Below are 24,450 nucleotides of genomic sequence, written 5' to 3'. Positions count from 1 at the left end.
GGCTTCCCTGTCCTTCAGGGATATCTTAGGGGATCATTTTTTTCAGTCTACCAAATGCTATGTACTTCACAGGGCTTTGTGTCAGGGGGCTCATAATGTCTACTTGTTCCATTATTTTTGACCTTAGTTTGATCACCCAGTTAAGTAGCAACCCCCAGGATCTCTTCCTTGTAGAGGTACTTTTTGCCCTTTTGAGTGGCAAGATGGGTTATTTCTTTGGCACTGTTACCAAACCATGTTTGTCTGTCTGATGCACAGCAAGCCAAATGCTAGGTTTGCAGCAGAGGGCTTATTCATAAAGCAGCCAACCAAGGGATGAGAGGACAAGCCTCAAATTCACTTCCCAAAAGACAAGGGGCTTGGGATATCATGGAATATTAAAGCTGAGGTGCGGTGAAAGGTAATTGGAGATAAGAAAGGTGCTGTGATCAACATTCTGGACGGGAACAACTAAGCTACAGGTCTCTTATTGGGACCTATGTTCAGAAAATGACTGCATTAGCAAGCTCTGAGAATGAAGCTTTTGTCCCTCTGATGTCAAAATGTCACCCAGCAGACACACGTGTCCAAATGGAGGGTCAGTGGTCTTAACTGGCTCTAGCTCACACCAGACACAGCCAGCTCCAAGTCTCAAAAAACAACTTGGGCAAACATTGTTTGGGCTATGTGGTGTTTGGAGGACATGCAAGTTTCTGTAAAAACAAAGTGAGCTTGATCAGTGAAGGCAGGTTACTATTATTACTTATTAACAGCTAACTGCTGACTACCCTTGGTTTCAGCACCATGTGAATGAATATCCAGCCTCCATCAAACTTAACCTAATGATTTTGACATCTACTGATGATCTTTGCCTGTGGAGGGGAGGAAAAAGTTTCCCTTGACCTTATTAGGGTCCTGGGCTGGTTCTGAAAAATCAACCTGACAAAGACAGATTAACAGGAGAAAAGTGTACATATTTAAGTTTCACATGACACAGCCTTCATAAAAAAAATGAAAGCCCAAAGACACGGCAAAACATACTTCTTATATGTTAGGTTGGATGAAAGAGGCAATTGTGGGAAAGTGTCTAAACTATGTGGGGAGGCTAACGGAAAATACGGATTATTTTAACAAGTTCTATTTTTGTTGCAGGATCTTCGTTCCCTAACTGGGAACTTAACCCAGGCCATGGCAGTGAAAGTACTGAGTCTTCACCACTGGTCCTCCAGGAAATTCCCAACAAGTTCTGTTTCTACAGAATTCTCTTGATCTCAGCTTTTTGTTCTCCTGGTTCAGGGAGTTCAGTTCAGTTCAGTCACTCAGTTGTGTCTGACTCTGTGACCCCATGGACTGCAGCTTGCCAGGCTTCCCTGTCCATCACCAACTCCCGCAGCTTGCTCAAACTCATGTCCATCAAGTTGGTGATGCCATCCAACCATCTCATCCTCTGTTGTCCCCTTCTCTTCCTGCCTTCAATCTTTCCCAGCATCAGGGTCTTTTCAAATGAGTCAGTTCTTTGCATCAGGTGGCCAAAGTATTGGAGCTTTAGCTTCAGTATCAATCCTTCCAATGAATATTCAGGACTGATTTCCTTTAGGATTGACTGGTTTGATTTCCTTGCAGTCCAAGGGACTCTCAAGAGTCTTCTCCAACACCACAGTTCAAAAGCTTCAATTCTTCGGCGCTCAGCTTTCTTTATAGTCCAACCCTCACATCCACACATGACTACTGGAAAAACCCTAGCTTTGACTAGACGGACCTTTGTTGGCCAAGTAATGTCTCTGCTTTTTAATATGCTATCTAGGTTCAGGGAGGGTGCCTTTCAAGTGGGAACTGGCACTCAAGTTTGCAAAATGATGATTTTCCAATTTGGTTACTTTTTCTATATTTATTTTTATATTCTCCTGTAAAATAAGTAATCTCTCATCAACTGGTACTTTAACCTGAATTACTTGTTCCTGCAAAGGTAAGGGGAATGATTCACTCTTTTCCTGTATTTATAGTATCGTGTAAGAGGTTGGTATTAAAGTGTAAAAGTGTCCTCCAGAGGTGGTAAATGAATTTCCCCGCTTTTTTGTATACATGGGTCCAGGAAACTTTCCTGTGGTTCCCCATGACTGTGTCAAATGCCTCACTGAGACTCAGACATCCTGAGACACTGGCCACCCCTTGATCTCTCCTTTTAGAGCCATGAGCAAGGAACTGCCACTGGGGTTGGCATGACATCCTCAGTGAACCCGTGGTTAGTTATTGTCTACTAGGCTCCTAGCTTCAACGGCAAGGGCACTTGAATGGCTTGAGGAATTTCAAAGTAACAAAAGCAAGCTTGGTGAAGGTTGAACATTCCTTAAATTGGTTGATAGGAACATCACCAAGTTAGCTGGGCTTAAGATACTGAAGCACAAAGGTGATTGTACATCTTCACTCTTCCCTCCAACTTCCCCCTCTCTCGATACACGTTGGGTTGGGTCATTCACACTATGGGCACCACCTTTGTGATTATATTTTTGCCAAATCACCCAGAGGTCATTTATTTATCTTTTTCCTTCTATTTATTTATTTGTTCCTTTTATTTCCTTCTAGTTTTTGTGTGCGTGCTAAGTTGCTTCAGTTGTGTCTGACTCTGGTGACCCAGTGGACTGCAGTCTGTCAGGTTTCCCTGTCCATGGGGATTCTCCAGGCAGAAATTCTGGAGTGGGTTGCCATGCCCTCCTCCAGGGGATCTTCCTGACTTAGGGATGAAACCCATGTCTCTTATGTCTCCTGCACTTAAGAGACGGGTTCTTACGCCACCATTTAGTTTAAAAATACTTACTTGGCTGCAGCATTCGAGATCTTTAGTTGCTGCCTGTGAACTTAATGTCATGTGGGATCTAGTTCTCTGACCCGGGATTGAACCTGGCCCTCCTGCATTGGAAGCATGGAGTCTTAGCCACTGGACCACCAGGGAAGTCCAGTTACTTCTGATAAGTATCTAGTTCTCCATCTGTGTCAGAAAAGCAGAGGAGATCCCCCGCCCCCAGTCAGGCCTCCTGTTTCTCTTCATATTTCTTCTCTCAGACATCCCCATGTCCGTCCCCCCCCCCCCCCCCCGTAGGCCCACAGACTCTGCCTCTGAATGTGTGTCCTATGTGGTAACAATGTGGTTTACTGGCCAAGGTAAAGTATTATGAACACATCAGTTTACTTTGAGAACTGGCAACAAAAGGGGAGAAAGGAGGCATTTATCCTGCCTTTTCCATACAAACCATGCTTCAGGGTAACCCAACAGCCTTGATGAGGGACACTTCTTTTTCATTAAAGAATTCCAGTTAATAGGTGAAAAGAAAATAACAGAATTAAAAAACCAGTATTTCACAACCCCTCATGAAATAACTGATTCAGGCAAAACTCATCTGTGTATGTAACTGTCAGTTGGAAGGTTGACGGGGAAACCTTACACAGCAGGGTTAATGGCCATCTGAACACATCACTTACTCTCAGCTGTACTCAGCAGAGGGACAAGCAAGCAGTACTTGCTTCCTGAGGGAGCACAATGGGAAACACACAGCTCCTGAGAAGGAATCGTGTCCCACGCTCCTCTTCACCCAATGGAATCAGAATCTAATTAAACCTTCAGGTTTGGTAAGTGGAAACACAAGGGATGGAGGAAAAACTTAAATGACACTCCGAGGAAGAAATAGACAAACCTAGAGAGTGAAACATTTTACAGGACAAAATGAACCTACTTCTGTGTAGATGGTATCCAAAAATAAATAAATAAAATAAAAGAGAAAGGAGAAGTGAACTACTGTAGATTAAAGAGATTTAAGAAATATCAAATGCAATGAGTAGATTTTCTTGGGATCCTGATTTGAACAAATCAACTAAAGTAAGACATCTGATGAAATTTGAATAACCAACTTGGGTTTTAGATTATACCACAGTTATTGTCAATGTTTTGGGTGTGCAAAAGCATTCAGTTCAGTTGCTCAGTCATGTCCGACTCCTTGCGATCCCATGGACTGCAGCACTCCAGGCTTCCCTGTCCATCACCAACTCCCCAGCTTGCTCAAACTCATGTCCATTGAGTCGGTGATGCCATCCAACCATCTCATCCTCTGTCGTCCCCTGGCCTTCAGTCTTTCCCAGCATCAGGGTCTTTTCCAGTGAGTCAGTTCTTCACATCAGGTGGCCAAAGTATTGGAGTTTCAGCTTCAGCATCAGTCCTTCCAATGAATATTCAGGACTGATTTCCTTTAGGATGGACGGGTTGGATCTCCTTGCAGTCCAAGAGACTCTCAAGAGTCTTCTCCAACACCACAGTTCAAAAGCATCAACTCTTCAGCACTCAGCTTTATTTATAATCCAACTCGCACATCCATACATGACTACTGGAAAAACCCTAGCTTTGACTAGACGGACCTTTGTTGGCAAAGTAATGTCTCTACTTTTTAATATGCTGTTTAGGTTGGTTATAGCTTTTCTTCCAAGGAGCAAGTGACTTTTAATTTCATGACTGCAGTCACCATCTGAAGTGATTTTGGAGCCCAGAAAAATAGTTTCTCACTATTTCCATTGTTTCCCCATCTATTTGCCATGAGGTGATGGGACCGGATGCCATGGTATTAGTTTTCTGAATGTTGAGTTTTAGGCCAACTTTTTCACTCTCCTCTTTCACTTTCATCAAGAAGCTCTTTAGTTCTTTGCTTTCTGCCATAAGGGTGGGGTCCTCTTTGTATCTGAGGTTATTGATATTTCTCCCGGCAATCTTGATTCCACCTTGCGCTTCATCCAGCCTGGCATTTTGAATGATATACTCTGCATATAAGTTAAATAAGCAGGGTAGCAATATATAACCTTGACGTACTCCTTTCCCTATTTGGAACCAGTCTGTTGTTCCATGTCCAGTTCTAACTGTTGCTTCTTGACGTGCATACAAATTTCTCAGGAGGCAGGTCAGGTGGTCTGGTATTCCCATCTCTTTAAGAATTTTCCAGTTTGTTGTGATCCACACAGTCAAAGGCTTTGGTGTAGTCAATGAAGCAGAAGTAGATGTTTTTCTGGAACTCTCTTGCTCTTTCAATGATCCAATGGATGTTGGCAATTTGATCTCTGGCTCCTCTCTGCCTTTTCTAAATCCAGCTTGAAAGTTCACCGTTCACATACTGTTGAAGCCTGGCTTGGAGAATTTTGAGCATTACTTTGCTAGCGTGTGAGATGAGTGCAATTGTGTGGTAGTTTGAACATTCTTTGGCCTTGCCTTTCTTTGGGACTGGAATGAAAACTGACCTTTTCCAGTCCTGTGGCCACTGCAATATCATTATGATTATGTAATAAAATGTAATAAAAAAAAGAATGATACTTAATGCATACTTAAGAATGTAGGGGTGAAATGTCATGAGGTCTGGGATTTGTTTTAAAATACTTCAGCAAAGGAAATAGACAAAAGGATCAGATGATGCAACATGGTAACATCTTGATTAATTGCTGAAACTGGATGTTGTGATATATGAGGTTCACTAAGCTCTTTTCTCTAACTCTGTATTTTTGAAAATGTCTATAAAACGAAAAATCAAATATTACATTGTTGATCACAAACTCAGGATAGAACATAACAAAATTACACCTTGTCTTTACACGCAGTGGGATATATTCTACTTCTTCCATCAGAAAGAATAAATTATTCTAACATTGTCTTATAAATGCAGTTGAAAGTAAAAGAAATCTCTAATTGCAAATGAAGGTGGCCCTCATCTCTTTATGATAAAGACATAAAGAATGTCTTGAGGGCTTCCCTGGTGGCGTAGTGGATTAGAGTCCGCCTGCCAATGCAGGGTACACGGGTCTGATCCCTGGTCCAGGAAGATTCCACATGCCGAGGAGCAACCAAGCCAGTGCGCCACAACCACGGAGCCTGAACTCTAGAGCCAGAGAGCCGCAACTACTGAAGCCTGAATGCCTAGAGCCTGTCCTCCACAAGAGAAGCCACCACAGTGAGAAGCCTGAGCACCACTAGGAAGAGTAAGCTCCACTCACCGCAACTAGAGAAAAGCCCACACAGCAACGACAACCCCGTACAGCCAAAAATAAATAAAGTTAAAAAAAAAAGTCCCGAACATTCCTACGATCTTATCCAGGCATTGCATTTTCTTTCCATACAGAGGGAAACTGTGGCTGTCCCACTCAGCTGCAGGCTCATTTCACAGCATCTCTAGGACAAAATGCTGTTTTCGCACGTGATTGCCACAGTGCTTATTTCTCTGCCAGGCTAGGCTGGGAGAAGCTTCTCACCTGCATTTTACACACCTGCTCCCTGATTCACGGAGGATAGCTTCTCATCCCACCTTAGAATTACAATGCAGCTGGTTTTTAATTATCTTACGAGGTTCCTCCTCCTACTCATTACACCTGTGGAGAGCGAACCTTTTCTGTGATAGGAAAGAATGTGAAGTCAAAAGGAGGATTTGACTTGCCAGAGTCACAAATTTTCAGTCAATAAACACACCAGCTTCTTCCCCCAAGTTCACTCCCCATCCCACACGTGTGCACGGGGAAAACAGACATGAAGATGCGCGATGACAGAAACAGAGAGACCCTGCAAATTATTCATTCTCCTTCATTAAAAATGTTAGGTTATAAACATTTTGATCCATAAATAGTCAAAGTGCATGGTGCACTTCATCCTTTCTTGAAGCCAAATGCCCTGCCCTCCTGGAGCTTTCACCAATCCTCTGCAAAACCAGTATTTTACCCCAAAGAGGTTAAGTCTTCCCCAGTTCCCTGAGTTCACATTTATATAATGCTACAGGCCCACCTAGCCCTGCCCAAGAAAAGGACCAATCATTGTCCGGGAGGGCAGGAAGGGCTGGGGGGTGCACAATGTGGAAGGGAAGCACTCCCAGGTGGGGGCAGCTCCTCCTGGGTGGGAGAAGCCAGGTTTTGAGTCTGAAAGGAATTATCTCCCTGTCAAAGATAAGTTGATTTTGCAAAAGGCTAGAATCAAAAAGAAGGTGGAACTGTCCTCTAGGCTCCTCCAGCAGACCCTCTGCAGGCCCGTAGTCCTGAGGCTCAGTTCAGGGCCCTCTGCCCCCATGGCAGGTGCACAGTTCACAGCGTTCCATAGACACTGACTTTGACCAGAGAGATGCTCTCCATGTACTGGTTCCGGCCTTTCTCATACAGGACATAGAGTTGCGGGGCCTGGTCCTTCCCACCCACGCTGCCCTCCAGGGTGGTAAGCGATGAGTAGCCACTGGGCCCTGGCCACAGCTGGACCGTCTCCTTCCACCAGGAGGTACCATTGCTGAAGCTCCAGCGCAGGGTCAGGTTCACTCCTGGGAACAGCAGCGGAGTCAGGGAGACGAAGGGCTTCCCTCCTGGACAAGGCGGCCTTCTCTCAGTCACAGGGGCTCCCCTGCCCACCCCACGCCACCTGGCATATACTCACGGAACTCTGGATGGGCTGGGTTGGAGAAGAAGACAATGCCGGAGCTGGTGGCTACAGCCCCTGCAGCTACCACAGGGTCCACGAGCTCCGTGTCAAAGGTCACATCCCGAGGCCTCAGGGTGTCACAGGCGTCATAGCTGCGGAGGATGATGCGGCAATGGCAGTGGTAGTTGTTTTGGTTGCGCGCGTTGATGACCACCGAGCCGTCGAGGAGCTCGTAGGGCTGAGTGGAGAGAAGAGGGCTTCGGGAAGACCCAGGGCAGGGGCAGGGCCCAGGGCCCCGTCCCCGAGGGAGCAAAGCTGGCTGGCACAGAGCTGGGCGGCCAGACCCGGGGTCTGTGAGTGAAATGGGCCTCTGGAGGGCCGAGCAGGTCGGGCGGGTGGGGAACAGCCCGTGGAATCCTCACCTGGCACTCGTCAGGGTTGAAGTCGTTTTCCCGCTTGGGCTGGCCGTAGGGGATGCCGCTGACCCCACCTCCGTAGCGCCAGGAGACACCGTGGTCATCACTGAGCAGGCAGAAAACCCCATCCCGCTCCAGCGTCCCGTGGCCACACACGATGAGCCGGCCCTTCCGAGGCTCCCGCTGTTTCTGTGGGGAAAGGATCGGGGTGCTGCAGATGGAGACACCGAGGATGCTCAGAGGCAGGGAAGGGGGACCCCTCACCTCCTAAGTGTGAAGATACACCCGGTCCCCTTCCATTCTGTCCTTGCTGCGGGTCCCACAAGCCTTGCAAACACCCACTGACTGAATTTAGCTTTTTGGCAGAATAAACTCCTTGGGGGCACACAGAGTATACTCTGGACAGGCTGTGCAAAGGACAAGGAGGCCTAGCCACAGGCATCAGATGGGAGCTTAAACCCAACCTGTGTTCATGGACCAAGCTGTGGCCCATGGCACAGGCTTACGTCTGCCCAAATGAAGGAGAGGTTTTTTTTCCTAATCTGCATGGGATTTTCTAATTTTTTTCTAATCTGTACATGGATTCAGTTCAGTTGCTCAGTCATGTCCGACTCTTTGTGAGTCCGTGGACTGCAGCATGCCAGGGTTCATGGATTGTTACATGGTTTGGGGCAGCCCTGTGGACAACCCCCAAATGCAATGCCACTGGCAAAATTCCACCTTCCCTGGGTAGAGTGTTCTTCCCAGGACATCCCTTCTTCCACGGAATCCCATCTGAGACAGAAAAATCTGACTACACAGGATCTTGTCTTTGCGAAGGAGTTCATTATGGGGCAGACTCTCTACAAGGCAGCTCCTTCCACCCATCTCAGGACAGAGACCTGAATGCCAGAGCCTGGTCCTGGGGCAAACATCTCAGTGCCTATATCCAAGGAGAGGTTCCGCGGCAAGCTCCAGGAAACACCGTCATCCTTACTCCACACCAGCATGGTAGAGGCCACCTGGCAGCCAGCCTTATGAGCACAGAGGGAGTAGAAAAGGAAGACCACGCCTGTTTTCGTGTCGCTCACCACTGCCCCCAAGTTCAGCCCATCTGGGGTCTCCCCATCATCCACAATGAAAGCTGTCGGAGACCATGTGCTGCCTGAAAAAAAAAAGTAAAGAGACCCAGGGTAAGCACTTTGAAGGTGCCCTTTCCACCACTCCCTGCCATTTTCACCTCCTGGCTAGGGACCCAAGGCCTTATGATGGCCCCGAGGCCTACATGATCTGCCCCTTCTTACCTCTCTGACCTTCTACCTTTGTTCACTCCATCCAGCCACACAAACTCCTCATTTCTTGAATATCTCCCTCCCTCCTTGGGGCATCTAAGCTTGTTACACTGCTTAGCATGCTCTTTCTCCAGGCTCACTCAGACTCCTCCGAGTCTGCTAAAATGTCACATACTTAACATTGCAGTCAAACTCTAGCAATCTCCTTATATCTTGGCCTATTTTGTTTTTTTCCACTGTACTTATTACCTCCCAACACAAAAAATGCATTTAGTTATTTATTATGTATATTGTCTGTCTCCCCCATCCCCTATCCTATGAAGGCAAGGATTTTTGCTCTGTTTTGTTCATAGCTGTATTCACAGAACCTAGAACAATGCCAAGTATATAGTAAGTGTTCAATAAATGTTTGAATGTATGCTCAACTCCTTGGTGATACTAATTTCCAGATCACTACCCTGACACTTTCCCTCCTTAGGTTCTCTCTACTTTTCAGGGATCCAGCAGTCTTTAGGGCCCTAAAGGCAGGTCAAGCTCCCCACCCATCCAACCTCTTGTGACCCAGACATCTTTATACCCTGGTCCATAGACCTCCTCAGAGCTATGAATTTAGCTCCTTTATCCGATGTCGACATTTTTCTGGCCTCAGCAAAGGCAAGAAGAGTGCCTCGAGGAGTGGTGGTGATGAGGGGGATTCGGAAGGTGTCCACAGAGCCGATCTGCTTCCCACTCACCCACAGCAGTTGCTCCATGGTCACAAGAGGATGAACCTAGGAAGAAGAAGGGTCAACAGAACTAAGGTGACTTTGGGTTTTAGAGTGAATGAAGAGCAGCTTGGAGTCAGATTTCTCTGGGAGAGGCAGGGTGATGGGGATCCGGTGTGCGAGCTGGGGTCCCAGAACTAGGAATGGGAACCCGAGGAGCGTTTAGAGCCATACTGGTGGCTCAGAGCGAGGAAGGGGCTACGACGGGAGAATGAGCCCTCGGGGACAGGGAGACCTCAAATGGGGAAGAAGCCTGAAAGAGAAGACTCAGAGGGAAAGAGGACAAGGACCCAGAGAAGGAAAGGAGGAAACGGGGTCGGAGGGTTGCTTGGAGGAGAAAGCGATCAGCAGCCCCTGTCCCGGGGGTGGAGCGGGGGGGGGGGGCAACCGGGCACAGATAGCCCGCGTGGGTCGGGGACGGAACTTTGCGAATGGGGACCCACCAGACTGAAGTCATTCTCTGCTCTGGCCCCGACTCCTGCAGGAGACAACATCAGCAGGAAGATCGCGGAAAATATCTGAACCCTACAGATTCCCCATAATCGCAGCATTCGCGGTCTCCTGGGTTTGCCCAAGGGCACTATACCGGGTCCCTCTTCAGTCATCTCTCCCTCGCTGCGGTCACGACCCTGGCCCCCAGGACTTGGACGCGGGTTGGAGTCGATCAACTGACCCCGGCCCTTTAAACGCTCAGATATCTACCCCAAAGCCGGCCCACACCCAGCCGCCTAGCCGCGCTTCCGCGACTCTAACTGGTCCTCACAGGACTCTGCACGTGACCTTCAGCGCTTCGGAGCCACTTCTTCCAATTGGCCATCTTTGAAGCCCTGGGGCGCGTGACCTGGGCGGGAAGAGTATTGGATGGGGTAAAGAAGGGGGTTGGCATTACTCCGCAGAAACCTTTTGATTGGTCAAGGCATCTGGGGCACGTCATAGGGGCGGGGCCTACTTTAAAGAGCCGGAGAGGTTTAAAAGGCTGCATGTAATCTTGGATGAAATAAAAGTCCGAGAATTTTTGAGAAAACAAAATAGCTAGTTTTTAATAAAATCTTTTTACTACAAAAGCGTGATCTGGAAGGCGGGGAGGCTGTACAGGCGGGAGACAGTCCAGGATCAGGGCTGCGTCTCTCACTTCTTCCTCTTCTTGTCTCCTGGGGTCCCCTTGTTCTTCTTGCCCAGAATCTTCAGAAGGCTCTTGGACATGTAGTAGGGCCGGTCCGCTGAGCCATCATTCCGCTCCAAGTCTTCCACTAAGGCGCGACATAGACAGTAAGAGCGAACCTTTGGGAGCCAACCCCACTACGGGGAAAATGAGGGACTAAGAGACTGCTGCCTGGTTTCCAGACTGCACCACCACCGGCTGGTTTGGGGGGCAGTTTTTGTAACCTATGTAATCGTGTTCTCATCTGTAAAGTGGGGTGAACGATACGATATTTCATAGCGTGATAAGGGTTAATGGAAAAAATACATATCAGTTGCTTGACAGAGAGCCTGGTACACAGGAAACTCTGAATAAACGCATACAGTAGGGTAAGGAAATCCCCCCTCACTACAGCCACCTGCTGGGAAGTCTCCTGGGGCTAATTTCTTCCCTAGTTTTTCTCTAGGAAGATACCAGAGGCCTCTGCCCTAGAATGACCCTTGGGAGAGCCCAGGAGCCTGGGAGCTCATCCCCTCCGTTCTTTCCAAACACCTGCCCTGAGGATGTTAGAAGAGGCTCTGGCTCCTGTAACTCACAAATTCGCTGTTTCTAGAAGCACCACATCTCCTAAAGAGCCTGAACGATCTGGTACTTTTAAGCTGAGGAGAGGAGGTGGGCGGCTGTCTTGTCACTCACAGAAACAGAGGAAGAGAGTGTCCACACACATTCCAAAAACGCTGAAGAAGCCGCTGGCGATGAGGTAGGCCCCTAGGATGGAGACCTGGAAGAGACAAGGCTCCCAATAGTATTCCTTTGGAGAGTTGGAAAGTGAGGTGGGGGTGGGGGGTGGGGTGGAGAGGTGGGAGGATGAGAAGGTATGGAGTGGGGGGGTGGGTGGGAAGGTGTCACTCACCATGATGGGCAGCCAGTAATAGTTGAGTTGAGGATTCTCAAAGTTTTTACCCAGTCCAGGGATGCGACCCGTGAAAAAAAAGAAGGATAGGACCCCTATGGGAGAGATCTGGATGTCACTATCACTGCTCTGAGATCACCTCTTAAACTGTCCAGCACCCCTGTCCTCTGTCCCTGTAACTTCCTGCCCTGGTCCTTACCGACACCTCCAACCACCAGCAGCTTCCCAAAGAACAGTAGCAGGTCTGTGACTTTGTCCAGGACGACCACCCTGTATAAGGTGTTAGAATAGGTTGGGGATAAGAGGCCTGTCTGGGCTGGGAATAGAACGGGCTGCATAATTTGCTGTGACAGATGCAAAATGAAAGCTGTTCACATTTCAAGATGGAGGTAGCAGAGATTAAACCAAGCTCAAGGCCCTTCTGAGCACAGTACACTTGTGGGTGGGAGATGACAGAGGTGGAGTAGGGGGGTGTTGGTGACAGCCTGACCTGACAATGTTCCGCATGAGCAGCATGAAGGCGTTTTTGGCTGAGACACAGAAATTCTTCCCGTAGATGGCAATCTGGGAGAGGTGGCAATTTCAGAGTTAGCTGTGGTGAGCTCACCTGGGCCAGGGCGGGAGGTTGGGGTCAAGAGTGCCCAGAGCAAGGGGTTGCTCATATAGTGCGCTCACCATGATGTATGCATTGCGGTTCAGGAACTTGATGAACTTTTCCAAACACCAGAGGCAGCACTTGAAGCAGCACAGGATACAGCGAGTCAATGGGTTCTGGGCTCCTGGTGGTAAGAAAGGCTCATGTTTGGTCACTGGCTCCTGATAGGCACCCCTTCCCCATCAGGGATACAGCTGATTAGCACAGCCTCAGTCAGCCCCCAGCCTCTGCTCACCTCTCAGTTTGTGGTCAATGTATTCCAGGATGACCCGGGCTATCTGCACCAGGGTCAGGATGAGGGCTCCAAAGGCTAGTGACCCTGTGTGGTAACTGCAGGGGATCGGTGGTCAGAGGCAACCCCAGGACAACTGGGTCTCCTAGGTTCACAATTCCCAGTCCTCTGCCCTGGACTTACCGGAGTGTGCGCAGGAAGGCAGAGCCCAGGGGAAAGGTAGGGATGTCCCGGGGCTTGTGGAAGGCCCAGTAGAAGGAAGCAAAGGCCCCAGCCAGGACACACTGACCCAGGGCCAGTACCCAGTTGATGGTCCAGAATAGCCCCAGAACTGCATAGATTTGCAAGTTGAAGAGAGAACGCTGTGCCAGGCCTGTGGACCGGTAGCCCTGGAAGACGCACGTCAGCCCGGGACAAGAGGAGTTCACTTGCTCCTGTGGAGGAGGACAGAGGAGTCTTGTTCCCAACCAGCTCCTGCCCTCCCAGAGTAGAGGGTGGAAACAGCCTTCCCAGAGCTGGGGAAGCCCGTTCCTTCCAGGAGATTTATCTCTCGGTTCAGCTTGCCTATTGTGTAAGCATAATTTGTTTCCTTCAGTCTCCCGTCTCTGCACTAGCACTAGAGCTCCCAGGCTGTGTTGCTGTTGTGCTGCTGCTACTGCTCAGTCGTGTCCGGCTCTGTGACCCCATGGACTGTAGCCTACCAGGCTCCTCTGTCCATGGAATTTCCCAGGCCCAAATACTGGAGTGGACTGCCTTTTCCTACTCCAGGGAATCTTCCTGACCCAGAGATCGAATGCTTGTCTCTTGTATCTTGTGTGTTGGCAGGCAGGTTCTTTACCACCGCGCCACCTGAGAAGCCCTGTTGTTGTGCTGCTGCTAAGTCGCTTCAGTCGTGTCCGACTCTGTGCGACCCCATAGACGGCAGCCCACCAGGCTCCTCTATCCCTGGGATTGTTGTAGCCAAGCCTTAATGGTATGGAAGCAGTGTGACCAGTGCCTAGCTCTCCCTTGGACTCCATCAGCTGTCCTCTTCCAGAGCAGCCTCTACAACTTCAACCAAAGCACTTTCTAGCAAAACTGAATAGACTGGGTACCAGATGATACTAAGGAATTGTTCATTTTGCTTGGTGTGATAATGGTGTAATGGTTATGCTTTTTAAAAGTCCTTATCTGTTGAGATCCACCCTGATATATTTATTGATGAAATGGCACAGTGTTCAGAATTTGCCTCTTAAAGCTCCAGAAAAAAAAATTGCAGGGGGTTGGGGAATGGGTGGGGAGACAGAGAAAAAGAACAGAAAGCTGAAGGTTATGGAATCTGAGTATGGGGATTCTCCATGTTTGTGTGTGTCTGAAAATGTCTCTAATAAAAAGTAAAAAACACAGACTTGTCTCCTAAAGCAAAGGAAATAAACAAGTGGGACCTACTAAACTCACAAGCTTTTGCATATTAAAGGAAACTGTTGAAAAATGAAAAAAACAACCCACTGAATGGGAGGAAATATTTGCAAATGACATGATCAATAAGGGGTTAATATCCAACATATAAAAACAGCTCATACAACTCAACATAAAAAAGAAAAACAAACACACACACTTGATTTAAAAATGGGCAGAAGAACTGAACAGACATTTTTCCAAAGAAGAAATGTGGATGGGCACCAGGCATATGAAAAGATACTCAACATTGCTAATCATCAGGGAACTACAAATCAAAACCACAATGAGATATCACGTCATACCTGTCGCAATGGCTGTCATCAAAAAGAATACAACAGATGTTGGCAAGGATATGGAGAAAAGGAAACCATTGTACACTGTTGATGGGAACGTAAATTGGTTCAGTCAGTGTAGAAAACAGTGTGGGAAGTTTCTCAAAAAGCTAAAAATGGAACTACCATTATGACCCAGGAATTTCACTTCTGGATATGTACTACCCCTCAAAAAAAACCCCACTAATTGGAAAAGATCCATGCTCTCCCAATGTTCATAACAGCATTATTTTCAATTGCCAAGGAGTGGAAGCAACCTAAGTGTCCATCAACAGATGAATGAACAAAGAAGATGTGGTGTATATCAGTATATACAATGAAATACTACTCAGCCATAAACAGGAACATTTGCAGCAACATGGATGGACTTGTAGGATGTTATGCTAAGTGAAATAAGTCAGACAGAGAAGGACAAAATACTGTATGATATCACTTATATGTGGAATCTAAAAAAATACAACCAACTAGTGAATATAACAAAAAAGATGCAGACTCATAGAGGACAAACTAGTGGTTACCAGTGGGGAGAGGGGAACTGTAAGGGGCAATATAACTCCTTGGTATAAAATAAGCTGCAAGGATATATTTACAGCATGGGGAATATAGCCAGTGTTTCATAATAAATATAAAATGGATGTGCCTTTTAGAAATTGTGAATCACTATGCTATACACTTGTAACTTATATATAATATTATACATCAATTATACTTAAAAAAACAAACAGACAAACTTCTCTTTCCATGGGACTTCCCTGGCAGTCCAGTGGTTAAGACTCCATCCTTTCACTGCACGGGGCTTGGGTTCTATCCCTTGTCAGGGAACTAAGATCCCACATGCCACGTGATGCACCAAAAAACCCCCCAAAAACTGAAGTTTTTCCATAAAATGTGACAAAAATCTTTATAACTGCTGAAACTGTATGTTTGAAATTTTATAACGAGGGAAACTACTTTCCACTTTTTATGAAATGAGTTTGTGTCCGTTGCCACCGCTAGGTCCTAAGCAAGTTGAAAGCAACAACTACTTCATCTGGGGCTTTGTATACACAGTGCCTGGCACTTAGTGGATCCTCCTTAAGTGACTTCCCTCTCCTTTTTCAGTGTGTGGCAATGTCTGTGGGCGGGCTTCCCTGGTGGCTCAGGGGTAAAGAATCTGCTTGCCAATGCAGTAGACACAAGTTTCATCCCTGGGTCGGGAAGATCCCCTGGAGAAGGAAATGGCAACCCACTTCAGTATTCTTACCTGGGAAATTCCATGGATAGAACAGCCTGGTGGGCTACAGTCCATGGGGTCTCAAAGAGTGGGACACAACTGAGCAACTAAACAACAATGCCTGTGGGCACAGCCCATGGTCCCAGTACTGATGCAGTGGCCACATGAAAGCTTTGACAGTAAATACCCAGCAGTCCAGCCCCAACTCCCTGCGAAGCTCACAGAGGAGAGTTTGGGGAAGCAGTTTCTCTCCTCGGCACCCAGGGAACCCACCTGCCTATTGCCTAGAACAGTGTGTTCTGAGGAAGACTAAAAATAAGCTAAAAAAACCCACCTACAGATACCAGCTCTTATCAGGTGCCAGCCATTACACTAAGCACTTTCATGTACCCAGTGTCCTTTCATCTTCTCGGATACCCTGAAGCACAGATATTAAGATTTTCTCCATTTTACAGGTAAGTGAACTGAGACAGAAAGGATGAAGTGGTTAATGTTCCTCTGGGCAGAGAAACGTCCTGAGGAGGGAGGGCGATGTTCTGGGATCTGCCTGCCCCAGGGCCTGGTGGCACAGTACTCCTCCTCTTCCAGCACAAGGGGCGGGGGGGGGGGGTGGTGCTCAGTGGGAGATCTGGAGTCTGCTAGGGGCCTGCTGTGTGACCCTGGGTGAGCCCCTTGCCCCCTCTGGTCCTGTCTCCTCTGCACAATGAGGGATTTGGACCACTTGGCCTCTAAGGTCCCCTGAGCCCTCTTGACGCCCTCCACGACCCCCCTAGATCCTCACCATGGGGTTGCATGATGTATTCATGGGCACTTTCTCACAGCCAGGCAAACTGCTGTTGGGCGCCCAGAACACATACTGGGGTTGCCCCGATGTGGCCAGGAATCCAGAGGGGAGTCAAAGAAAGCATGGTGATGGGGGGCCTCCACAGATCCCCTCCCCTCCTCAGCCACCGCGTCCCAGGTGCTTGAGCAGGTTGTTCACTGCACAGAGGGGCTGAAATTCAGCCTGTGCTTGCTCTTTCAAGGCAGGGGTGTGTCTGCTGGGCAGAAGGGGTGCCTTCTTCCGATGGCACTAGTATTGCCCTGCCCCCCCACCCCCAAGGGCTTCAGGACGGGTGAGCCACGTGGGCAAAGGATACAGAGCGATTATAGCCCAGTAAGCAATGCAGACAAGCAGGAGGCCAAAGGTGACCAGTGGGTAGAACATGGTGGACATTATGTATCCTACAGCCCTGCAAGGGAGATGAGAGCAGTCCATCAGTGAGGCTGACCCCCCCATCCCCTCCCATCCTCTCTTGGGGTTGACCCTGGCACAGGCCACACCTCTGCCCTCTCTGGGGCCTGCCCCATACCCCTAAGACGGGGCACACAGTAGGTGTTCACTGGAAGAACTGAATTGAATAAATCATGCTCAAGAGAACTTTAGAGGAAACTAGAGTCACAGAGAAGCCACCAGGGGGGGCTTTAGGGACAGTAAGGGCCTATTTCCTATTTTGACAAGACACTAATTAATTTAATCCTTATGACCACCCTACAATATAGGAACTATTATTACCCCCATTTTACAGATGGGTAAACTGAGGGACAGAAAGGCTAAGCTACACAGTAGTGTTAATCACCATGCTATGCTACCCTCTTTCCAGAGCTCCCATTTTGGGCCCACCCCTTTGACCTCTGCCCCTTCTCCTTCCCAGGCAGGACTGACCTGCTGGCCTCCTTCAGGAGGGCGATGGCGATGCAAATCCGCTGCCGCAGGAAGATGAGCATCAGCAGCAGGACGCCTTCGAGCACAGCCAGTATGATCACTGAGGGCAGACAGGGGGCAGAGGGGCCTGGGTCAGGGCCAGGGCAGCTTTTGGGCAGCCAGTGGTTCACGGTAGGCAGGGCACTCACAGGCTGCTAGCCAGGTCTCCTGAACGTTTCTGTAGGCACTGAGGTTGGTGGTGAAGCCCAGCTGGGAGATGGAGGCACCCTTGTCCCTCAGCACGCGGTATTCTTCCCAGCAGTGGTAGATGCCATACGCCAGCACACCTAGCACCCCTATGATCAGCACAAACACCAGGGGCCCGGCCACCAGCCGTAGAAGCAGGATAAACAGCAGGCTCAGAACCAAAGCCACACCTAGTGCCCTGTGGGCAAGGAAACAAGTGAGGGTTCACCCCACACTGCTCATATCTCCCCTGTTCAGAGGCCCACAGATGTCTTTCCTCAAACCCCTAATGTCTCCAAGTCAGAACCACCCCCCCACCCCCCCCACACCCTTTGCTTATAAATCCTGTTGGACTTGGGATCCATTTGGACCTCTGGCTCCTCCCCCCCTGCCCAAAGCTTCTGTTTCAGTTGGTGGTCTAGGGGACAAAGGGGCACAGTGGGAAGAAAGGAAGGACGAGAAGGCAGAGGAACCTGGTCACTCACACAAGAATCCAATACCAGGACTGGGCAAAGTCTTCAAAGATCTTGACACTGATGTCACGGGCATTGAGGCTGTCGAGAAGACCACTGTTGGAGGGAGACAGAGTCAGATGGGGCTGTGAGTGGGAAGGGCGGGGTGGGACAGAGATGGAGGGGCAAGGGAGTGCCCACCTGATGCTCTGGGAGATGGATGTGTTGGAGATCCCTGGGAGCTCGGGCACCGTACTATTGGTCCATGGGAAACAGCGCCCCAGAGCTGGAGGGAGAGAACCGGGTGGGAGGCCACAGAGGTGACTTCAAAGTCTCTGCCCACCCCACCAACCCCGTTCCTCAAACTGCTGCTAGGACAGAGTAGAGAAGGGCTCTGCACCCTGCAGAGGGCAGTTCTTGACTCCACAGCAGAAAGGGAGCTCCTGCTCCAAGGAGCCCAGTCTGGTTTCCTTCACTGTCTCTTCATGCCTCTTCCTCCATGCCCTGCCGCTGCCTAGGTTAGACCCTCCTGCCTCTTGCAGCACCTCCACTCCCACCCCTGCCACCCTTCAATTCAGCCTCTGCTGGAGTGCCTGGGAGACACGGCACAGCCCAGACCTGGCATTCCTGGTTCTGGGTCACTCTGCTAGAGGCCCTACCCTGGAGAGTGCCCACACTCGATGTCCACGCTGTAAGTCACCATCGTCAGAGCCCTTTCCCCTCCCCTCTGTACCTTTGCTCTCCCTCCTCTAGAAATTCCATCCATTATGCCCCATTCAGCTCCACTTTCATCTACCCTCCTCCAGGAAGCCTTCTCGCCACCCCCTACTCCTCTCCTCCTCTCCTCCGGCACCTATTATATGCCTACAAAACCATTTATCACCACCCTGACAACAGCTTTGTCATGCTTGCTTTGGCATTTACATTCTAAAGAAAAGAAAACAAGGTTCAGAGAGACTGAGTCATTTACCTAAGACCACACACCTGGAAAGTGCTAGAAATTAAACCCAGATCTATCTGATTCTGGAGCACTCATTTGGAGATACTTGCTATTGTACACATTGAGAGCTGGATATCTTTTCTCATGCTATAGTTAAAAAAACAATTTTTTTCCATACTTTCCATGAGGTTTGCAGGATCTTAGCTCCTTGACCAGGGATCCAACCCGTGCCCACTCCAGCGGAAAAACAGAGCCCTAACCACTGGGCCATCAGGGAATTCCCCTCAATTTGCTTTTTTTTTTTTTCTGTTAAAAATAACATTCACTATTGGGAAAAAAGAGCATACAGGGGAAACAAAAATCAACCATGATCCCATCACCAGACACAGTCCCTTTAACATTTGGGTGAACGTCCTTCCAGTCTGTTCCTGTGCCTGCACATAAATGCACGTGTGTACATTCACCCATGTATGTTCTCGTGGGAATCTCATGCAATTGCTTCATGAATACCTCTGATCTCAGCACCTAGGAAGCAGTTTTCGTCTTCACTTCACCTGTCCCTGGAGCCTGGCATGCAGCAGGTACATAATAAGCACCGGTGATCTGACTCCAGGATGATCAGCAGAGGAAAAAAAGTAAAGACCTGATGCCTGTTCCTATTTTGTTACAGAGAAGCTGTGTGACTTGACTCTCTCTGAGCCTGGTTTCCTCAAAAACCTAGGACTGGATGATGTCTGAGAGAGGAATGTGGCTTCTCACCTGGAGTGGAAGGCAGGAGGAAACTGGGGCAGAGCTCCTGTTGCAGGCTTTGGAGTACTTGCTGGAGGTGGGGGGGAGACAGACAGACACGCAGACATAGAGCAGGATGAAGGAAGGAGTCATCCCCTTTCTACCACCATGATCATCTACCCCTCCCCCTCCTTCACTATGGACGCTCCCTGGTGACAGCAGTGATGTTGCGGGCAGCGCTCACCATGTTCCCAGGCACCCCTGGCAGACAGAATTTCCTATTTGCTGCATAGAAGACTTGTTCAACCGTCTGTGAGAACTGGCTCGGTTCCACGGTCCATGAGACCTCTGGGCAGGAGGATACACACACCTGGGGGCAGAGAGCATGCTGAGGGGCTGGTACCCAGACCCTGGGGGGAGACTGGGGGACAGAGGCGGGCCCCAGACTCTGACCTGGGGCGTGGGGCACTTCAGGCCATTCTGGGCAATCGCAATGATGTTAGCGTTTAGGACGCAGCTGAAGATGTTGAAGTATAGGAGATATGGTTTCTCTCTGTAGGAGAGAAGGAAACATATGCATCAGAGCTTGGTCAAGCTCAGGGAAAGAGACGGACTGCCAGGGCTGTACCTCCAGATGTGGCCAGTGTGACCCAGACACACACCACCCAGCTCCTGACCGCAGGAAGCTTAGCCCAGTTGGGGAGGTGTGGGAGACACCCGAGAGTTTCCCCGAGAAATTCAGCATTGCCACTGCTAACAGATGGTTAAGAGCTTGAACTCTGGAGCCAGATCATCACCAACTTTATGACCCTAACCACTCACCACCTCAGTTTCATCAGATGTAAAATGATAGATAGTACCTACCTCACAAGGTTGAAATGAGTTTGTGTGTGTAAAGTACACTGCCTGCCTGGAACATAGTCAATGCCATATGAATGTTAGTGTATTTTTTTTTCTCATATTTATATATTTACTTATTTATTTGGCTGAGCTGGATCTTTGTTGCAGTTATACAGGATCTTTTGTTGTGGCATGTGAACTCTTAGCTATGGTATGTGGGATCTGGTGTCCTGACCGGGGATTAAAACTTGGCCCTGTGCACTGAGAGCACGGAGTCTTAGCCACTGGACTACCAGGGAAGTCCCAGCAGCTTCACTATGTATCAAGCATCTCCTGCATGCTGGGACTGATAGTGTTGCTTCTGGAATCATCCTTGTGTTTCAGGAGAGGAACTCCAAGTTCAGAGAGGTTGAGTCTCTTGCCAGAGATCACAGACCAGAACTTACTTAGTGCAACTGGAGATGAAAATGCCCGTCTCTAAACTCTAAAACCCGTGCACTCAACCATGACTCTGCTGCCTCCCAATTCTGGGCGTCTGGGAAGCCACTGGACAGCAGTGGGGGCTGTTCTACATGGTGAGATTCAGGGAAGCTGAGGCAGAGTGGTCCCCTGTCCATCCCCTATTGCACCTCCCTCTGCTCCCTTTCCTGTCTTCATACTCACTTGTTTTCCCCAATCCCGCAATAGGCCCCCGTGGAGTTCCTGGGGTAGAGGACTTGTTTGGGGTCTCCGTACACCCAGGCTGCAGATAGAGACATGCAGATAAATCACCAAGAGGAGGGTGTGGGGACTTAAGAGGGAACAGCCATGGTATGGTCCCTCCCTGGGACAGTAATGTCCCCCAGCCACTGCCCCAGCTCTCCCCAGCCAGAAACTCACCCAAGATCCCCACGGCGATGTAACCCAGAATGAAAAGGAAAAAGAGCACACAGCAGATGATATCTGTGCAGCTCCTGGGAGAGAAATGAGGGAGACACCTGGAGAGGGGGTGCTGGGGTAGGGGGAGCATGGTCTGGAAGAGTCATGCTTTGGAGAGTTGGGGGGATGCTAGAAAGTAGGTGTGGGTAGGTTTCATTTTATAACTTTTTTTTTCCTTTTTTTTAAGAAAAACTTTTTCTTGGATGGGTAGACTTTCTTCTGAAGTTTATCACAGGAAAGGGCACAATTCAGAAGTGCTCAGCTGGGTGAATCTTCCAAAAGGACACAGGTCCGTGTGACCAGCTCCCAGGTGAAGACAGAATATAACCAGCAGCCCAGAAGGCCCCTTGGGCCCCCTCCACCCATGACAGTCTCCCCAGGGCCACCCCTCTCCTGGGGCAGGAGTTTTTCCTCCCACAAGTTTCTTAACAATATTTCAATAAACAGAAAGCAAAACCAAGACCCTGCCCAACCCCCTGCCCCCACCAGCAGAGTGCCCAGAACTTACCTGTTCCTGATGGGGCCTCGAAAGGAGGGGTCATATTTGGCTGGTTTTCCTGAAGGGCAGGGGGAGGAGTGTGGGGAGTGAGACATTGAGAGGCATCTCTTTCCCTCAATTTCTAATCTCTCCAAATCCCTCCCCACAGCAGGATCTACCCTAAGCCCTGTCCTACTGGCCCTCAGGAATTTGGAGGAAGAAAGAGAGGGGCAGGGCTGGCAGAAGGGGACAGCAGAGAACAGGGAGGGTGGGATCCAGGCTTGCTCAGCAACTTCGCTGCTCCCTGTGAACTCCAACCAGGCGGCCTTGGAGGTAGGGGGGAAGGGCGGCCTTTTATGTGTCATTTATGCTCACACCTCAAGGCTCTTCACCTCCTTCCCCCACCCTGGCTCCAGAGTCTCTTCTCCGGCTGGGACGTGGGATTCTGTGTTCAGTCATCTCAGTCGCTCTCATATCCCAGTCCTTGTCCCTTCCCCTCTCTGTACCCCCACTCAGGGTGGGCACAGTCCCTTCCATGTCTGCCCCAGTCCTTCCCTCCACTCTCTGGCCCCAGGCTATGGGGAAAGAAGCTGGAGCCAAAGGCATCAATTCCTGTGGGACCTGGAGAGGTAGGAGACCCACCCCCAACGCTGTAGACCTCCTGCCCCGAAGGGACCTTAGTCCCCAGCTGCCGCCAGTCTCCTCTCCGGGGGAGCGGTCAGGCTGACACCTGAGCCGGCAGTTGAGATTTCTGCGGCCACAAGTCCTGTTCCTGGTCCTCCCTGAGTACACACGAGGAGGAGGTGGGGCCAGGCCACCAGGGTCCCATGTGGGACAGAGGGTGGGTGAGAATGTGGGAAGGGGTGTGGCCCCTTCTCCTAGGTGCCCTGGACTCTGTCCCTCCATGGTTCTGGGACATGATGTCAATGATTGACCCAAAACCTCTCCAGGAAGTCTGTGGGGCGTCCCCACTGCTCCCTCCCCTAACTCCCTTCTGACCCAGCCTTGCCTCAGACAGATCCCTTCCCTTGGAGTTCCCTCCTTTCCATACCTGGGGAGACCCCTGAACCCCAAGGACTCTCTGCAGGCAGGCCCTCAGCCCTCACTGCACACAGGGATCCCAGAAGCTGGTGCCCGTTTCCTCTCCCTGCAGATTCTCCCACCCTGCCCCCACACTAGTCCCCGGGACCCCTGGGGCAGGCTCCCAGCCTTTGTTCCTCATAGACACTCTGGAGACAGGCCACCTCCTTCCTCCTCAGGCCTTACCCTTCACAGGAAGCCCAGCAGGCCGCTGCCTCTTTCCTCTGGGCTCCCTCCTAACAGGGATCCTGGAGACAGGCCCCCAGCCCCCTCTCCACCAACATCTGCAGCCCCCACTCCTCACAGAACCTACTCCCCCTGCCATTCCTCACAGTCCCTGGCAGGCAGACCCCAACACCTTTCCCCTCTCAGAGACTCAAGAGTCCCGGCTGAAACTCCCCCTCTTCTCGGGGACCCCAGCTGTTCCTCCCCACAGCAGCACAGAGCCTGGCTCACTCCTCCAGCCCCTGAACTCCTTCCCCTGCTCAGGACCCTGACCCTGATTCCTTCAGGCTTCACTTCTGAGTGCCCTGCTCTGAGGGGCCTCAGAATCCAGGTGTGACATTACCCCCTTCTCCCAGGGACTCCAGCCTCCCTCCTCATGGAGATCACAGCTTCACTCTTCAAAGGCTCCCAGCAATGGTCCCCCGTCCCTGAACCCTATCCTCCTCCAAGAACCCTGACGCTATCTCCTTTCTTTCATCAGCTGTTTCCTGGGTCCTCCCCTCGGGGACCACGACTGCCCTCAGCTCCTCTCCTTGGGGTCAGCCCAACCACCATTTCCACAGCAGGCCTCTCCTTCCTGACCGGGCTCCGGGCCCCTACCCCCGCCTCACGGCCCCCAGCCCTCTGCCTCACCTCCCCCAGCCCTCCGCCTCACCGTAGGCCTCCTCGTCCTGGTCCTGTTTTTCCCCCATGGCTCAGTCTCCCGGAGTGATTGGAACCGGGGAGACCTGGCAGCTCACCTGCCACCCGCCCCGCCCTCTGGCACACGTCACAGCCCCACCCCTGCCTGTGGTCCCCGACACACTCCAGTTCCTCCTGGACTCAGCTGAACGCTGGAAGCTGGAGTGAGGGAAGGAAAGCCTGGGATGTGGGTCAGGTCAGGGCTCATGGACCATGGCCTGAAGAACTCACACACTCTAAGAAAATCCTTTAGAATTCTGTAAACTACTTCCAACTGTAATACAGTCACACCCACACCCTCCTACCGGAAGAATTGAAGTGTGGAGATGAGACCTACCCTAGACTAGACTCTGCCCCACAGTAATCCCCCCACAACCTTTCCCTTCCCCTGGAGGGCTATCCACACC

The 24,450-nt window shown here is 50.0% G+C and overlaps 2 protein-coding genes across 4 annotated transcripts; both read right to left on the bottom strand.

Moving 5' to 3' along the window:
- Window positions 1-6,561: 6,561 nt before the first annotated feature.
- NEU1 (neuraminidase 1) lies at window positions 6,562-10,682 on the bottom strand. 3 transcript variants are annotated; one of them, XM_081522456.1, is made up of 7 exons: window positions 10,608-10,682; window positions 10,288-10,322; window positions 9,658-9,850; window positions 8,691-8,953; window positions 7,816-7,998; window positions 7,409-7,631; window positions 6,562-7,295 (listed from the first exon to the last, which is right to left on the bottom strand). In XM_081522456.1, the coding sequence occupies exons 3-7, from the start codon at window positions 9,830-9,832 to the stop codon at window positions 7,069-7,071; spliced, it is 1,071 nt and encodes a 356-aa protein (XP_081378582.1). In that variant the 5' UTR covers window positions 9,833-9,850; window positions 10,288-10,322; window positions 10,608-10,682; the 3' UTR covers window positions 6,562-7,068. The 3 variants fall into 3 exon arrangements, with proteins under 3 accessions (XP_081378582.1, XP_081378581.1, XP_081378580.1); XM_081522455.1 differs by lacking the exon at window positions 10,608-10,682 and adding an exon at window positions 10,431-10,598; XM_081522454.1 differs by lacking the exon at window positions 10,608-10,682 and having other exon boundaries at window positions 10,288-10,598.
- A 174-nt stretch (window positions 10,683-10,856) lies between these two features.
- On the bottom strand, window positions 10,857-24,054 carry SLC44A4 (solute carrier family 44 member 4). The gene is given in 21 exon segments (XM_081522444.1): window positions 10,857-11,094; window positions 11,682-11,766; window positions 11,899-11,993; window positions 12,098-12,168; window positions 12,389-12,462; window positions 12,574-12,677; window positions 12,789-12,883; window positions 12,969-13,212; window positions 16,536-16,651; window positions 16,907-17,002; window positions 17,476-17,575; window positions 17,664-17,899; window positions 18,186-18,269; window positions 18,354-18,438; window positions 19,852-19,912; window positions 20,066-20,191; window positions 20,275-20,374; window positions 21,325-21,403; window positions 21,541-21,614; window positions 22,088-22,136; window positions 24,018-24,054. Coding segments are annotated over 21 exon segments (2,133 nt in total). The 3' UTR covers window positions 10,857-10,972.
- Between the last annotated feature and the right edge of the window lie 396 nt (window positions 24,055-24,450).

The sequence above is a fragment of the Giraffa tippelskirchi genome, chromosome 8, assembly GCF_054371585.1.
Source record: "Giraffa tippelskirchi isolate mGirTip1 chromosome 8, T2T-mGirTip1v1.2.pri, whole genome shotgun sequence".
Taxonomy (NCBI): domain Eukaryota; kingdom Metazoa; phylum Chordata; class Mammalia; order Artiodactyla; family Giraffidae; genus Giraffa; species Giraffa tippelskirchi.
This window is presented reverse-complemented; position numbering and strand designations above follow the sequence as displayed.